General features: G+C 36.4%; 1 protein-coding gene across 1 annotated transcript; it reads left to right on the plus strand.

Moving 5' to 3' along the window:
- The first annotated feature begins 10,387 nt into the window (after nt 1-10,387).
- On the plus strand, nt 10,388-13,655 carry LOC136773744 (uncharacterized). Its single transcript, XM_066727658.1, has 7 exons — nt 10,388-10,392; nt 10,445-10,787; nt 10,850-11,541; nt 11,593-11,755; nt 11,843-11,950; nt 12,047-12,286; nt 13,500-13,655. The coding sequence occupies exons 1-7, from the start codon at nt 10,388-10,390 to the stop codon at nt 13,653-13,655; spliced, it is 1,707 nt and encodes a 568-aa protein (XP_066583755.1).
- The last annotated feature ends 459 nt before the right edge of the window (nt 13,656-14,114 follow it).

Below are 14,114 nucleotides of genomic sequence, written 5' to 3' on the forward strand. Positions count from 1 at the left end.
TCTTGAAATGGTGGTGAAAATACATTGTGATACACTTCATTATCACGCAACACCGCAAATTCTTTAACTATAAAACTCTTGTCGGTCAATACAAAACCTTGAAAATCAACGAATGTCGGTGTCATTATCGTCGTCGTCAGTCGCTCGATGCAATACTGAACGATCTTTTTTTTGTTGCATTTAAGAAAATATTAAAATTTAATGTTTTTTTTTTTTTTTAGGAGGGGATATTTTCTAAGAATGGACTCCTTATCGAATGTAACTTTATTTTTTTCCCATTGTTAGTTTCTTCGGAAAAAAAAAAAAAAAATATCTTACGGAGATTAAGAAAGAATGGACTCCTTATCGAATGTAACTTTATATTTTAAAGAAACGATAAAGACTTTCTCTCTACGGAGATATTTCTTCGAATGTCTCATTTCAGTTTTTTTCTTCATCGAGAATAGCACGAGCGCAACAATGCATAGAATAACTCACATAATGGATATAGAAGCTTTCTTAGTTTATAAAAAAGAACTTAAATATAAAGATATAGCTATAATTGATTTAAAAAGTAACCAAATTTCTTACGCATCTTTTCGTTTGCGTGACAGTATGCAAAACCTTAGTGAGAAAGACAAAAAAACTGTGTGGTATTTGGTCAATATGGTGCATGGTATAAAATATAGTGATACGGGATTCGAGAAATACGAGCAAGAGGATGTGGAAGATTTTATTAGAGGTTGCCTAACGTGCGAGAATCCCGTAGTAGCCTACAAGGGAGGGAACATTGAAAAAAATCTATTGAATAGGATGAATGTGGATAATATCAATTTAGAAGTGTATGGTTGCCCTAAGTTTAAGGATTTAATTAAATTATATGATTTTGAAAAAACTCCCTGCAATTTACACGTTCGAGAGAAGAACTTGAACAATGAACGTATCCACTGTCCGTACGAGGAGGTGTCAGTTTTTGCCAAATGGATAAAAGCAAAAATGTAATTTTTACAAACTCATAGAGGGAGTGGAAAAAAACTATATTGAGAAATAAATAGGGTAAAACAAATCCTCGCAGCCTCATTCAATCTTACAACATCGCCGGTGCTGGACATACAGTAAGAAAAAATGAGCTGCGAAAAGTGTAAATTAATCATGATTCAAGAGGATATTGTTCCTCTTCCACCCACTCCTCCCAGAGAATTGACAGAGGAATACGTCAATCGAATTAACGATTTCTTCAATCGTTACTTCGAAGAGTATGAACGGAAACTGCATCATTATTTGCATAAAAACTGTAAGTATTTATTTAATAATATAATATTTTTACATTTCCATAATTATTATTATTATTATTATTATTATTATTTGTATATTTTTCTTAAAAAAAATAAAGTGAAGAAAGACGAAGAGACTGAGGAAGAAGATAAAGAGCAGAAAAAAAAAATAGAGGAGGAGGAGGAAAAATATATTGAGACGAAGAAGGAAGAAGAAGATAAAGAGCAGAAAAAAAAATAGAGGAGGAGGAGGAGGAGGAGGAGGAGGAAAAAGATATTGAGACGAAGAAGGAAGCAGAAGATAAAGAGGAGGAAGAATGTAAGTATTAACTTTATCTTTTTTACCTTTTCATAATTATTACCTGTTTGTATTTTTAAATTAAAGTGAAGAAAGACGAAGAGAAACAGACCGTGGAAGATATTGAGTCAAAGGAGATGAAGAAGGAAGAAGAAGAAGAGGAGAAAAAAATAGAGGAGGAGAAGGAGAAAAAAGTAGTGGAGGTGGAGGAGGAGGAGGAGGAAAAAGATATTGCGTCAAAGCAGACTAAGAAGGAAGAGGAACCACCACATTTCTTTTTCTTTTACTATTAAATTATTTTATAGAAACATATTCCTTTATCAAATAAATGGAAAAATATTATTATTATTTCTGTTATCATTAAATTAAAAACTACAACGATCGTTCAACCCCCCTCCCCCTGATCCTCAACCTTTGAATTACGCGAAAAAATGATTAAACAATATTATTATTATTATTATTATTATTATTAACGTTCGTCGTATCAGGTCTCTATTGAAATTCTCTTTGACTGCGTTCCGCTTCTCGGATAGGAGGCTAATACGTTTTGATAAAGAGTAGACTAATATGTATGTATTGATAAAGAAGAAGAAAGAAAGGTATCAGATTAACTACAAAATACGTGTGTAATCAGTAAATTCATATTTCATTGGAAGATCGTTTTGCATCTGAGCGACTAGTGACGAAAAATCTTGAGATCATTTTAACGCTAGCAACGACAGTGACAATGTTCTGTGATACACCTAAAAAACGAGACATTTTTGAGTATAATCCTGATTTTGATGCCTTGATTGAAGACCTTGTGGGGATAATAAGTGAAATAGAGGAACAAATAGAGGAAGAGGACGAAGATTTGTTGAGGAATCCGGAGGATAATCCTGAATTTAGCGCCTTGGTTAAAGAACTTGTGGAAATAATGGGTGAAATGGAGGAAGAAGTGCAAGAGGACGAAGATTTGTTGGGTGACGATCCTGATTTGATAGTACTAGTTGAAAAACTAGTGGAGCTCAGAAATCGAATACAAGAAGGGCTACAGCAAGCGGAGCAAGAGCAGGTGGAATAAGAGGAAGAAGAAGAAGAAGAAGAGCATGAGGAGGAGGAGGAGGAGGAGGAGGAAAACGAAGGAGAAGCAGCGAAAGCCTAAAAATCGCATTGTGATTTTTGTAAGTATATTTGCTTTGTTAAAAAAAAAAAAAAAAAAAAAAAAAAAATTGAGCTATTACTTTGCGATAAAGAAAAGTAACAACATTAATTCAAATATGTTTGAAGTGAGAAATATTGGGGGCTGCGCAATCTGAGACTTTCGTCACGGGGGAACACAAGTTACGAGCCTGAGGTACAACTTACTTCGACGATGAAAAGTACTATGGAGCCTAGCTGTCTCAATGCCGATTGTTTTCAATACCAATTGTTAAAAAAAAAAAAAAAAAAAAAAAATGTAATAATTGTAAATAATAAAGTGGGTTTTTATCAAAATCTACGTGTACTTATATGTTCCCTTAGTTTCTCTTTCTCTCTATTACGATCGGTAAGTAAAATTTAAACGTTCGAAAGTGTGACTGCATGAGAATGTAGCGGCGCGAAAGAAATTCAATATGTTTAGATTAAGATATGTAATTCAATCTAAAGTAGAGATAGCTAAAACTTAAGAGCAACCTAGACCTCAGTAGTGTTTCCCACAGTGAACGAAATGGATTCAAACCAACAGAAAAAAATCAGTTTGCCTGACGAAATGGATTCAAACCAAAAGAAAAAAATAAGTTTACCAGAAAAAAAATTTACATTAGAAGATATTGAAAAATGTGGAAAGCCTGTAGCTATTGTGAAGCCATTTAGAATTGTACAACAGCCAACACCGCAGGTAGTTGTGCCAAATAGATGGAGACTTCTGCAGCAGCAGGAGCAGCAACCACTTCGCAGACCTTTAAATGCACCGCTGCTGCCTGCTGCTGCTGCAGATGCTGGTGCTGCTGATGCTGATCATCAACCTGCGCCATTGTAAGTATAATTTCATTTAAAAAATAGCTTTTACTATTTTGAAAAAGAAGAAGAAGAGTAACAACATGTTTTCAAATATGTCTCAGGTGATTACGCAAACCACAATGGAAGTACAAGCAGTAGCAACAAGCAGAATCCCACGAAGAAGAAGAAGAAGAAGAAGAAGTTTGCAGTGTGTGTGTGTGTGTGTGTGTGTGTGCGTGTGCGTGTGCGTGTGTGTGTTAGTTAAAAACATGTATTTTAAATAATAAAGTGAGTTTTTTATACCGAAAGGCTTTTTTCCCATAATCTGCGTGTATTTATAATTAACCGTTCCCTTAATTCCTTTCATAAATAAAAAATTATTTTAAACAATATTTGTTCTCTCTCTCTCTCTTATATGACTTAACGTAAGGGGGATGGGGGGCTCTCTCTCTCTCTCTCTCTCTCTCTCTCTCTCTCTCTCTTGTACGGATTAACGTAAGGGGGGCCACGTGTGTACCCTACGAGTTTAACGTCGGGGGAGGAGGATGCGCATGCGCACAACCGCTCGAGGAGAGGGGGCAATTCCCCTACTTCCCTTGCCCCCGCGGGACCCCGACCCCCTCGTCACCCGGTCATAGAATCCCCTTAGCTACTCTACTTGTGTCCGGGAGCAAGTTAGAGAGGGAATAGGGAATATGGAAGAGCTGTGATAGCTAATTGCTATTCTATCCCCACTTCTAAAAGGAAAATAGGGGTAAGGATAAATAAGAAATATTGGCACTAATTGGGAGCTCCGTCTGACTAGTTTAAGCGGGAAAGAAGCAAAATTGACAAATGTTGGTTTCATTATTTTGGAATTAAATTTCAAACGTTTGTTTATATAAATCTAAGGGCCTGATAAAGTAAGTGAAATAAAATTTAAAATAATACAATATCGTGTATAGTTAAAAAATTAATCTTTTATTTCTTTTTAACAGTTGTTATGAATAGTGAATTTAGTTCGTGTAGACTCTACCAATTTTAATTTAATTTATTTTGATAAAATAAAAATGGATGTCCTACTGCAAGAAAAAAGTAGTGAGTAGTTTATAAAATTATATTAAAAATATATGGAGGGATAAAGTTGCTACTGGAATTTTTCATTTTTGCTGTATTACGAAATTATTGCAATTAATTGAAAGAAGACAGTTATCAAAATAAATTAAATTAAAATTGGTAGAGTCTACACGAACTATATTCATTATTCATAACAACTGTTAAAAAGAAATAAAAGATTAATTTTTTAACTATACACGATATTGTATTATTTTAAATTTTATTTCACTTACTTTATCAGGCCCTTAGATTTATATAAACAAACGTTTGAAATTTAATTCCAAAATAATGAAACCAACATTTGTCAATTTTGCTTCTTTCCCGCTTAAACTAGTCAGACGGAGCTCCCAATTAGTGCCAATATTTCTTATTTATCCTTACCCCTATTTTCCTTTTAGAAGTGGGGATAGAATAGCAATTACCTATCACAGCTCTTCCATATTCCCTATTCACTCTCTAACTTGCTCCCGGACACAGAATTACTAGACGGAGTGAATAGGGAATTCTAGGGAAAGCTCCGTCGGAGTGAAAAGAGTTTAATTCCGAACTTAACTATTGTCGCCGCCAATAGGGAGCCGGGCCGACTGACGCCGATCCCTTGTCCGTCCTAACCCCCCCCCCCCCCCCTATGTGTCAGTGTTGTCTAGTCCCCCTATATGTGTTGCCCCCTACCCTGCCGCCCCAGCCCTGCCAGAAAAATAGCCGCCACCTAGCCCGATGCCCCGCCGCCCCAGGAAGCCGCCCTTGGACCCGTTGCGCCTAAATAGTTAAGAATTGCAGTACTATGTTGTTTTACTTAAGCTTGCAGTGGATAAAAGCGGTCAGTCGCTAGTTCAAATACCGCCGCTGTCTCGATGGCGCGAATTGGTAGTTTCATATTAGGGTCGCGTGTCGAGTTCCCCGCGTAGCGCTCGCCTCATCCATATAGAGTCTCGGTTCGCAATTGCCTAGTGTCCCCTCGAGTTGTTGCGGCTGTGGGCAAGTCAATTAGTTTCGGGAAAGTAACTCCGGACGGGAAAAAACCCCCCCGGTTCCAACACGCCTCCTCTCCCTCATCCAGGAGCTCATCGCCGACCACGCCGTCCAGGTAAGCTTTTATTTTAATTTTAGTGGCAGGGTGGTGGTGTGTGTGGTGTGTAGTTGTGTGGATCTGCGCACTGGTTGCAGCGGTCATTCCGCGCGTAATTAGCAGTCGACTCGCGTCCGCGTCACGCCGGAACCACCCCCGTCCCCGGTCACGACTCCCCCCCCCCCCCCCCGCTATCTAAGAAGGAGCGGGATTAAAATTTGAAGATAAATTGGGCCATAGAAGCCGTACGGGCTCGACGACCCAATTTTCTCCACGGTCTTCCCCGGAAGGGAATTCTTAATCCTTTTTGCTAATAGGCAAGAGCCTTAGAAGCTGGGGCTGCGGCACATAAATAAATTAAGAGATCCTGTAGTTTTGGCGGCACGACAGTGCCAGCTTTTAATTTTCTAGTTAAGAAGGCGCACAGCGTCACCCCTTTGAGTTGTATCGAGTCATGAGCGCGATGATGCGCTAAAAATTTTGAATTATGTACAGTTAGTAGTAAGTTGCGTTGTCCTTCCTCATAAGGACCCATTAGCAGATTAAGTAATCCCCCTTTTTAAAGAAAATTTGAAAATTTCCGAGGAACAATCTCCCGCGGTGGTCCAGAGCGTAAATCTTTGTAAATAGTAGGTTAAGTTAGTATCGCACCCCCAACCCCCCGAGGTCCGAGCTAAGTGGGGAGGAGTTGTAACGTGGTGGAATCACGTTACAGAAATGTACACATTTTTTAGTTCTTCTCAGGTCTCCCCCTTAGTGCCTCCCGTCCCCTTGAGTATGCTTGTGAGTGAGTTTAGATGAACCTTCCGTGTGATGGTAATGTAGTTACCCGCTTAGGGATATTGTAATTGCCATCCCCGGAAGGAGAGTAAATGTTTTTAGGAAATGGTATGATTGAGGATTGAGCGAATGTTTCTAGGTTGTAGTTTATTTAGAATTACATATTATATTCCCAATGGTAAATTTTATTAGTACTTTATAAGACCGATTTCCCTGCTCCAACAAGAGCCTGAAAACTGTTGTCCCTCTATCCTTTTCTAGCCCATACCCGATCCACATAAGTCTATCTCCCTCGCACCCATTGTCCCGCCCGCGTATGTTTACGCGTCGCTCTATCCTTCCCCTTACCGCGCTTCGCGCCGCGAGCGCCTAGCAGCGAGTCCCGTCCCCTCTCCTTACCGCGCTGACGCCTCGCGCGCCTAGCTGCGTTCTCCCCTGCCCGCGCCACTACCGACCCATCGTCGCCGACCCCGCACCGCATCGCCCCGCTGCCGAACCACGAAGCCATAGTGTCGTCTGCTGCTAAGGACGATCACGCAGGATTCTCGCGCAGGAGCTAGCCAGCCGGCTATCATGCCAAGTATATGGGTGATTAGCCGGAACTGCGAGAAATATGGATCGCGAATCCATACCTAATTAATGAATGGTCCCTGGATCCCGATCATAACCATGACACCCCGGAATGAGGGGAATAATTGGGAGAACGGAGGAATATCCGTCAAATTGGACTACACCTTGTTCTACTCTTGGAGCATCAGTAGGTGGTTTAGAACAGAGAGCTGGGTCGTCGCCGCGAATATTGAAATTGGGCGTATTTCAATATTGCGGGCCCCAGCCATCGATTTAGCAAAGTTTTCTGTGGAGTTCTCGTGGCGGACGTCGGGGGATCGTGGGACATCGCCGTCGGAGCCACGGAGGATTTTCCCTGCCCTATTTCTTTCTCCCTTTTGCTTTCCCCCCCCCTGCCGCCTTCATGCCGTTGCTTTCCCTAAGTTTTCCCCAGTTTTCCTTTTCGTTTAGTGGTTAATGAAATCATTGTGCGCGTATAATAAGTGTGCCAGGACATCGCGGGAGACCTCTCCCCGAGATTTTATAGTGGGAAATAAAGATTGTGTCCCCGGATTCTTTTTGTGTAATTTTTTGGTATTTTCTAACCCGGAATCTTTTCCGCGCGTTGCAGTGTATATAAAACAATTAATGTGTAAATGAGAATTCTCTACTATACATGTGAAAATATTTTCTTAATTAACATTTTATAACAGTATGGTATATAAAAGAGAGTGAATCATATTTAAGAATATTACTGTGATTCAAGCGTCTATCGTCAACGGTAACGAAGTTGGTTGATTGTTTGAAAAACTTCACTTCCCTCTCTCTCTCTCTCTTTATAGAATATTTTTTTGTATTATCAATAACATATACATGTTGTAACGTTGCGTTCCCGCAGCGTTACAATAGCTGCCATCTAGGGCTTTGCTAATCTCAAGCGCTAGATAGGCGGGTCGCGTGCGAACTAGGGAGTTATCAACCGATAAGTATTGATCTAGGATCGATAACTTGTCGGCTTCCTAGTGTCGCGCGATGGGTGTAGCGGGGCAGCGGCGGGACAGGCGCAGGGCCTTACCTGCTCCCGCGAACTGCCCCGACACACGTAGGTTAGATGTCAAAGGTGACACATAGTGTTAGAGAGTGCCCCGCCGCCGATATAGTGCGACCCCACTGACAGCCGCCACGCCAAAGCTAGAAAAAGGAAAGGTGCAGCGACTGCCAGGGAGCCGCGAACCCATATTGGACAACGGGACACCCAAGCCCTTCGGGCCAGCACCAAGGGCGAGAGCGAGAAAGGGAGAGAGAGAGAGAAAAGGAGAGAGAGAGAGAGAAAAGCGGGAAAGAAGAGAGCCGGCCCTAGAAAGCTGAAGTAAGGGTGATTATTCGTCTTGTATTATAGTCCTGTGACGTCCCGGGGTGTGCTAGGGCTTTAGGGCTCGTAGCACCGAACGGTTTTATAGGGAACCGCTGGCCCGGCTCACCTGTCAAGGGTAAGCGGGCAACTTAGCGGAGTGGTCATTCCGTCGGACCTGTATATCGCGTCAGTGTGTGTGAAAGCGCGACTTAGTAAAAGTGTTCGCGATTACATCGACTCCGCGTGAGTTTGACCGTTGACAGGGACGTTCCCTTCAGTCATTTCAAGGCCGCGGACTTTGTATAGTTATCGTGAGGACTCGCGACCTTAGGCGTCTGATAGTAAACAATCTGGGTCGTTGTGGTGTTTAAGCGCGGGAACGGAGCGAGTGCGGGTAACCGTCGCGGGACGCGCACGCGCGGAAGGAGGGACTTATCCGCGTAGCGTCGAGTAGTAGTTAGCCTAGGGATCCGCCGGTGGCGCGCGAGTACCGCGCGACTCGGTGGGGCCGCCGCGAACGCCAACTAGTAGCTCGAGCGCGAGGCTAGCTAGTACGTCATCGGGACTTCAGCCGCGTTCGCACCACTTAGGCCGCGTCCACACGCAGGACCCAGCGTAATTCCCCACTACCGTGTAACGCGAAACGGATCTTGTATTGATTATTGATACTATAATAAAGAGAGTTTTACCGAAATTAGCGAGTTATTATATTAGCATCCCATCCCCGATAGCCGCGTACGAGGGTTAGAACCCCCTCTGTATAAATAAATATTCGGGTATTATCAAAAGTACATCGAAGGCGCCCGGGTCTAGTAGGAAGTCGCCTATTGGGACGCGAACGCGATCGGTGAGGGATCACTCCTCCCTCCCCTTTTATACTATCCCCAAGGATAGCCAGTAGCGGCACAATGTACACAATGGTTGATTGCTTAAAAATGTTGACTTTTTACGAGAGAGAGATTCGTGAAAAATATTACTGTTTAATGGAAAATACATCATCATCATCATCGATTGAAGATTACATAAATTTTATTAAAAAGTGTAATAAAGCGATAAAAAGTATAAAATCATATTTGAATATGAAAATTGGTGTGGGAAGAAAAATAAGTGCAGAGGCAAAACTTAATAGAATAATTGGTTTAATGACAATTATTGAAAGAAAAAAAAAGAGTTGTTTAATTACAAAAATGAGAAAATTGGTGGTGGTGGTGCTGAAAAGAAAATAAATCGAACGAATGAAAAAAGATATATATGGCAAGAAGTACAATCAAATTTCAAAAATAGAGTTCAAACTGGTGTTGTAATAAATGTGTCACATATTGAACCAATTAACTTTATGTTGGATGCGAAAGATAGTGTTATCCAGTTTATACAAAAAGCAATTTTTAAATTTAAATTTATAAAGGTGATGTTGATTTTTAGTGGATTATTTGTGTCAAAAAATTATGAGGAAATAAAATATTTTAATACCAATTATAAGATATTATGCGAATCTGAAAATATTATAAATTGGTATGAAATTGAAATGTCTAACATAAAAACTGAATTAGAAGAATTTCAGGAAAAAGATTCTGGTTGGTCTCTTTCGAAAATAATAAATATTGTTATTCAAATTATTAAATATCATCCAATGACAGCATCATCGTATATCAAATTACCTCAATGGATTCAAAATAAACATGCTGTTATTAATGTTAAAAATCGAGGCAAAGATTGTTTTGCATGGGCAATAATGACAGGATTATTTCCAGCAAAAAAAAATTGCAATTTATTATCATAATATCCTCATTATAAAAATTATTTTAATTTTGAAGGTTTAGTATTTCCAATATCCATTAAAGATATTCCTAAATTTGAAAAATTAATAAAATTTCAATAAATGTATTTGTAACTGAGAAAAAAAAAATTTTACCTACAAATCTTACGAAAGAAGAGCAAATTAAACATTTTCATTTGTTATATATTTCAAATGATTATAATTACCATTATTGTTTAATTAAAAATTTATCATATTTACTATCTAACCAATGTAGTAGAGATAAACATACAAAATATTTTTGTAATCGTTGTATGCATTATTTTAGTAGTAATGATAAATTAATACAACATCGTGTTGATTGTAATCTGGTAAATGATTGTGCAGTAGTACTTCCTGCTAAAAATAATAATATTTTACAATTTAAAGATTATTATAAAAAATTGCAAGTGCCGTTTGTTATATATGCAGATTTCGAATGTCCTCTTGAAAGAATAGATTCTTTATCTGTTCCTGCTAAAGCATTTCAACAACATAAATCATTGGGCATTGGATATTATGTTTCGTGTAATTATAATACTAATTTATCACGATTTAAAATGCAACGTAGTATTGATTGTGCAAAATGGTTTACCAACGAACTTCAACAAATTGCTGTTGAAATATCAGAAGTAAGTACACAAATAAACAAAATTTTTATTTATTATTTATATTGATATATAAATTTTTTTAGATAATAAATAATATTAAACCAATGGAAATGTCAAAAGAAGATATTGAGAAATTTGTAAAGACAAGTTTTTGTCATATTTGTGAAAAACCATTTAGTGTAAATGATATAAAGGTTAGAGATCATGATCATATCACAGGATTATTTAGAGGTGCTGCTCATAATTCATGTAATATAAACTATAAATTAAAACTAAATATTGCAGTCATATTTAATAATTTAAGTAATTATGATGCTCATTTTTTAATTCGCGATATTACAAATAGTTTTGATGGCAATGTAAAAGTAATACCGTTAAATATGGAAAAATATATGACTATAATTAAATTTATAAAAAATAGTAATATTAAATTTATATTTTTAGATTCATTTCGTTTTTTGGATTCTAGTCTGGAAAAATTAGCCAATTACGTAGATCTGAATAATTTTACGTGTTTGAAATCAGAATTTCAAGATATTGGTTTGAATGCTTTTAATTTATTAACACGTAAAGGTGTATTTCCATATGATTATGTTAAAGATTTAAATGTTTTAAATGAATCAAAACTTCCATCTCGTGAATTATTTTACAATCATTTAAATGAATGTGAAATTTCAGAGAATGATTATACACATGCTCTTAAAGTATGGAATACTTTTATTATTCAAAATATTGGTGAATATTCCGATTTGTATCTAAAAACAGATGTTCTGTTGTTGGCAGATATTTTTTAGAATTTTAGAAAATCATGTATAAATAATTATAGACTTGATGCAGTTCATTATTTTAGTTTACCAAGTTATACATGGGATGTAATGTTATTTTATACTGATATTAAGTTGGAATTAGTAACTGATATATATATGTTAACATTTATTGAACGAGGTATAAGAGGTGGTCTCAGTCAATGTTCTAATAGGTATGCCATGGCAAACAATAAATTTTTATCAAATTGTAATTCAAGTGAGTCATCTCATTATTTAATGTATTTTGATGTAAACAATTTATATGGTTAGGCAATGTCTCAGGCTTTACCTTTTGGACATTTTGAATGGGTTGAGAATTGTGAAAATTTCAATGTAAATGATTATGCTGATGATTCAGATACAGGATACATCATAGAAGTTGATCTTTCTTACCCTGAAAAAATTCACGATTTACAAAGAGATTTACCCATGTGTTCGGAAAATAAAAAACCTCCAAAATCAAAAATTTCATAGCTATTAGCAACATTAAACAATAAATATCGTTATGTAATGCATTATAGAAATTTGAAACAAGCTTTAAATCATAGTGTGGTGTTGGAAAAAATACATAGAATTTTAAAATTTAAACAATCATTTTGGTTGAAGAGTTATATTGATTTGAATACTAAATTACGAACTGAAAGTAATAGTGATTTTGAGAAAAATTTATACAAACTAATGAATAATGCTGTTTTTGGTAAAACTATAGAAAATGTATATAAGAGATGTAATGTTTATATCCCCCAAAAAAACACTTTCGTGTAAAAAACAACGGCAAGTAATTTGGTCCTTTCTCTCCACAAAAATTAAAATCCCAATAAAATACCATAAAAAAAAATTTACACAAAATAAATCTCAAACAAAAATACCGGCAACACAAAGAATTGAAATCACTTAAATTCGACAAGTAATTATTTGATCCCAAAGAAAAATAGCGGCAACACAAAGGATTGAAATCACTTATAAATTCGACAAGTAATCAAGCGGTAATAGAAAGCACTGAGGTCGCATAATTTAGGCAACTAAAAAAATGTAAATAAATAATTAATTATTATATCATTTTTGTATACATACTACTTGCCAGGAGGGGCCAAAAAGTGTAGAGTAGTATATATTTCAATATGCAACTGTAACGAAGATTTAAATATACATAACACTATTTGGCCCCTCCTGGCAAGTAGTATGTATACAAAAATGATATAATAATTAATTATTTATTTACATTTTTTTAGTTGCCTAAATTATGCGACCTCAGTGCTTTATATTACCGCTTGATTACTTGTCGAATTTATAAGTGATTTCAATCCTTTGTGTTGCCGCTATTTTTGTCTGGGATCAAATAATTACTTGTCGAATTTAAGTGATTTCAATTCTTTGTGTTGCCGGTATTCTTGTTTGAGATTTATTTTGTGTAAAATTTTTTTTATTGTATTTTATTGGGATTTTAATTTTTGTGGAGAGAAAGGACCAAATTACTTGCCGTTGTTTTTTACCCGAAAGTGTTTTTTTTTTGGGATCTCAGAGCTTTTTGTAATATGTGACAAAGATACATCTTAAGAATTTCTTTATGCAAATAATACAAAATGTAGTGAAACTCTTAAAGAAAGAATGTGTATTCTAATAAATAAATTTTATTGGAAGGGAATATAAATTGAAATATATAAATAATTATATTGTTAACAATAATCAATTTTATTTAACAATATTAAAAAAGGAAAAGTACAACATTTTAAATAATATATCGAAAAATTACATATCAACTCGTTATAAATAGTTTTGATGAAGAAAGATACAATAATTTTCTACACAAAAAATATGTATTACGAGACTTTATTTGAAACGGCGCGATACTCAGTGAGAAAATAATTTAATCATGATAGAAACTCATTGTGGAAATCATATCATTTTTAAATAGTTTATTCATTAGATACATTGCAGTCGAAGGCGCTATAATTGCGGCCAATATTTAGTGAAATTGTGTTTTAAACGCAGCCGTGGTGCTAATATTGTTGAACATGTTATTACGAGTAAAACGTTTTTACCCATGATAACAACTTTCAATATTTATAAAAGCAGCCGTTAGAGATACGAATAACGTAATATTGAATTAATTAAATTTCCTCAAAGAATATAATAAGCGTACCTTTTGAATTTCTGGGCCATGTTTTCTTTTGAACGATATGATCGTTTTCATATATCCATGATTTATCCTTACGTATCAAAAACGTATAATGACCAGTTGCAGCATCCTTGCCGTCATGGAAAATGGAACAATTCGCTTTATTAACTTTATCACCCATTTCTTATTTCTCAATAGGTATACCTTTAATGTTTCAGATTTTAAGAACAATCCAATCTTTAACGTTTTCTATATTTTCAGTTTTCTTATTGTATAATGATAATTTAACAATCAGAACTTTGTTAGTAACTGTACTAGCAATTTTTTGCTGAAGTTCTAAAGAACACATGCAATTACTGCACAAAGAATTCTATAGTTTTTTTTCCACTTAGAGAAGTTGCTCTGAATTATTTCTTTCGTGTG

This window comes from Prorops nasuta, unplaced genomic scaffold (assembly GCF_024137725.1).
Source record: "Prorops nasuta isolate Cenicafe-Biocafe unplaced genomic scaffold, Cenicafe_Pnas_1.2 PNAS00005, whole genome shotgun sequence".
NCBI lineage: Eukaryota > Metazoa > Arthropoda > Insecta > Hymenoptera > Bethylidae > Prorops > Prorops nasuta.

Coding starts and splice junctions, on each gene's coding strand:
- LOC136773744 (XM_066727658.1), top strand. Junction 11,542..11,592: donor CTAAAAACAGATGTTCTGTT/GTTGGCAGATAT, acceptor AAATAATTATAG/ACTTGATGCAGTTCATTATT. Junction 11,951..12,046: donor ATACAGGATACATCATAGAA/GTTGATCTTTCT, acceptor AAAATTTCATAG/CTATTAGCAACATTAAACAA.